General features: G+C 32.7%; 1 protein-coding gene across 1 annotated transcript in view; it reads left to right on the forward strand.

Moving 5' to 3' along the window:
- Nucleotides 1–1,211: 1,211 nt before the first annotated feature.
- The window catches only part of LOC111089730 (kinesin-like protein KIF19), a gene marked incomplete at its 5' end in the record, with an annotated part of 35,036 nt that continues 33,194 nt past the window's right edge, over nucleotides 1,212–3,053 (forward strand). Inside the window, one exon of the mRNA XM_022402718.1 lies at nucleotides 1,212–1,343. Coding sequence (XP_022258426.1) covers nucleotides 1,212–1,343 — 132 coding nt within the window. The remainder of the gene's footprint in view (nucleotides 1,344–3,053) is intronic.

Here is a 3,053-nt window from a genome sequence, read left to right on the forward strand (position 1 = left end):
ATACTTAACTTTTATGATTTTTTTTTTTTCAAAATTGGTACACTGATAGATCTTTACAACTTACAATTAGGAGTCTCATTTGGTGTAAATATAAGCCACGTGTGTAAAGTTATTCAACAAAAACCACCGAAATTTGACGAAAATGTTTGCGCACGCCTACGCAAAAAGTCACGTGATCTATCAGTCTGAAATTTTTACTACAGCTTCAACTAAGAGTAAAAGTGGGACGTTTTAGTTATTGTCATTCGGATTAAAGACGGCTGATTTAGATTAGCAAAACTATAAGGTCAAAGGACGTGCAGATACATAAGTATTGGTTAGGCCATGCAAACTAGATTAGCTGTTTCTAGCTCACGTTTTCAAAAGAATCATACGGGTGGACGATTATTATTCATTGCCAACTTTTAAGAAAAAATTTACTAAATTTTATCAAATTCTCCTAACTAAGGAACGTTTAGCATCAAGTGATATTAGCATAAGTAATTAGCATAAATAATGATGCTTGATATGGCTGTACCGATCGTTTTGGGGGTGATGACAAGAAACTGGTAATCTAAATTCCATGGTGTTACAATAAAGGAAGCTATTAACACTGTTTCAGAAAGGAAAAAACTACCACAATCTATTTTAAAGAATCCGGTTGATTTTGTTAAATAAAGGTCTATACCGAATAATAGGGTTGCGATTCTAATACTAATGTGGGCTGCTATCGGGTGTGGTTTGTTGGTGTGTATTGGCAAAAAGTCGTGATATCTAACAAAAACACCTTAAATGTTAATAAAAGTTGCGGACAAAAAAGGATTGAGTGTTCAACTTGGGGCATGATGGTGGGTAAAACAAAATACTCGGTCTAGTTAACTATTGAATGAATATTTGCTGTAAAAGTATTATCAATGTAATAAGTGTAACTACCAGTTTAGCCGCCAATTTTGATTTCATTCCTGTCGCACACTCAATCCTTTTTTGTCCGCAATTTTTAACGTTTTTAAAAAATATGTTTAATATTTGTTTGATTTTACTATGGCCAAAAAATTTTACATATAAATATTACCCGTAATAGATATGTAAACAAGCAAATAATTTTTATAGAAATGCTTAATAAGTTTTCTGTATTTTATGAGTATTTGCTACCCTATTTTTGAAGTATTTAGGTTAACAAGGGAGTTAATTTGGTTTTATTTGACATGGTATCTTACTTGTTGTTTTATTAGAAATTGAAATGCAAGCTGACCAGTTAATTCGAGAACACGAACTACGACAACGGGATATTATGATTTTACGGTTTGACCGACAGAGGGAGTTCTGTGATGAGATTATATCAAAACAAAGACAACTGATTGATGGTAAGTCCCAAGTTAGCAGTTTTTGTACAGTTTGACCAACAGAGGGAATTCTGTTTTGACGTTATATCAAAATGAGGCAAATTATTGGTGGTATTTGTGAGTTTCCCAACGTTTCTATAGTTTGACCGACAAAGGGAGCCCTGTTTATAAGAATATATCAAAACAGAGAAAGGCTATTAACGACAAGTTTTTGTTTCTACAGTTTGACCGACAGAGGGAGCCCTGTTTATAAGAATATATCAAAACAGAGAAGGGCTATTAACGACAAGTTTCTGTTTCTACAGTTTGACCGACAAAGGGAGCCCTGTTTATAAGAATATATCAAAACACAGAAAGGTTATTAACGACAAGTTTCTGTTTCTACAGTTTGACCGACAGAGGGAGCCCTGTTTATAAGAATATATCAAAACACAGAAAGGTTATTAACGACAAGTTTCTGTTTCCCAAAATCTCTACAATTTGACTGACGAAGGTAGTTCTGTTTATCAGATTATATGAAGACACCGAAAGCTTATTAATATGAGTATATATTCTTGATACAAACTTTTCTCTTTCAACATCATACGAGTAGAGACTGACTTTGGTTTTTAAGTCAGGTTATGGAAAAGTTCTATTCCATTGTTTATTTGAAATAAATCAATAATTATTGTCAGGTCATTACTTTTTAACGTTACAATAAAATAAAATAAATAATAAATATAATGTCAACAAACCTTTTTCTTTTGAACACTACAATGGAATAAAAATTATTACCGGAAACTTAATAATATTTATACTTTTAGCACAATCATAAAATAACAATTATAGTTATACAAATAAAATATACCGAGCTTTTAATATTACTTGCACCTCAAGATGGCTCAGATTGAACGCTCATAACACTAAAATTCGGGATTCGAGCCACACAATGTACACAGTACATATAGGCAGTTGTATAGTTTATGTTCAACAAGTAGAATTTTACAGTTTTCTCCAACTTAATGACATTCTATAAGAATGAAAGTATGGACATGAATTATTACTTTTAATAAACCAACGAGTATTGATAGCAAAGCTACTAAAGCTATCTGCCACCCATTATGAACGCTAAGGGATTGACTATCACATTTTTAACGCACTTACAGCTTAAAGTGCGGGGACTTTAATGAAGGATAAGACGATATTGATTACTGTTGATACATAACTGGATTAATGTCACAAGTGGGGTATCTCAGGGCTCAGTCTTAGGACCTTTGCTCTTTTTGATTTACATCAGTGACATAGATGAAGGAATGGTCAATAAATTACTTATATTTGCAGATGGTATTAAGATCTTGGGTGTTGCTGACTGTGAAGAGGATGCTGCTGATTTACAAAAGGATTTAGATCATTTAGTGTGTTAAGCAAATAAATGGAAGATGGGTTTTAATTATAATAAATGCAAGATAACGCGTGTGGGTTATCATAATTTGAATTATAAGTATAATTAGGATGGGAATAACCTTAATAGTGTTATGAAGGAAAGGGATCTTGGTGTAATAAGTGATCAGTCTCTAAAGCCATTCAAGCAGTGTGATGTTGCTAGTGGTAGGGCAAGTAGGATTTTAAGGTGTATCTACAGAAATATTGAATACAAGTCTAAAGAGGTTATAATTTCATTGTATATGTCATTGGTTAGGCTACATTTGGAATATTGTGTTCAGTCTTGGGCTCCTTACTTTAGGAAGGACA

The sequence above is a fragment of the Limulus polyphemus genome, unplaced genomic scaffold (genome assembly GCF_000517525.1).
Source record: "Limulus polyphemus unplaced genomic scaffold, Limulus_polyphemus-2.1.2 Scaffold7198, whole genome shotgun sequence".
NCBI lineage: Eukaryota > Metazoa > Arthropoda > Merostomata > Xiphosura > Limulidae > Limulus > Limulus polyphemus.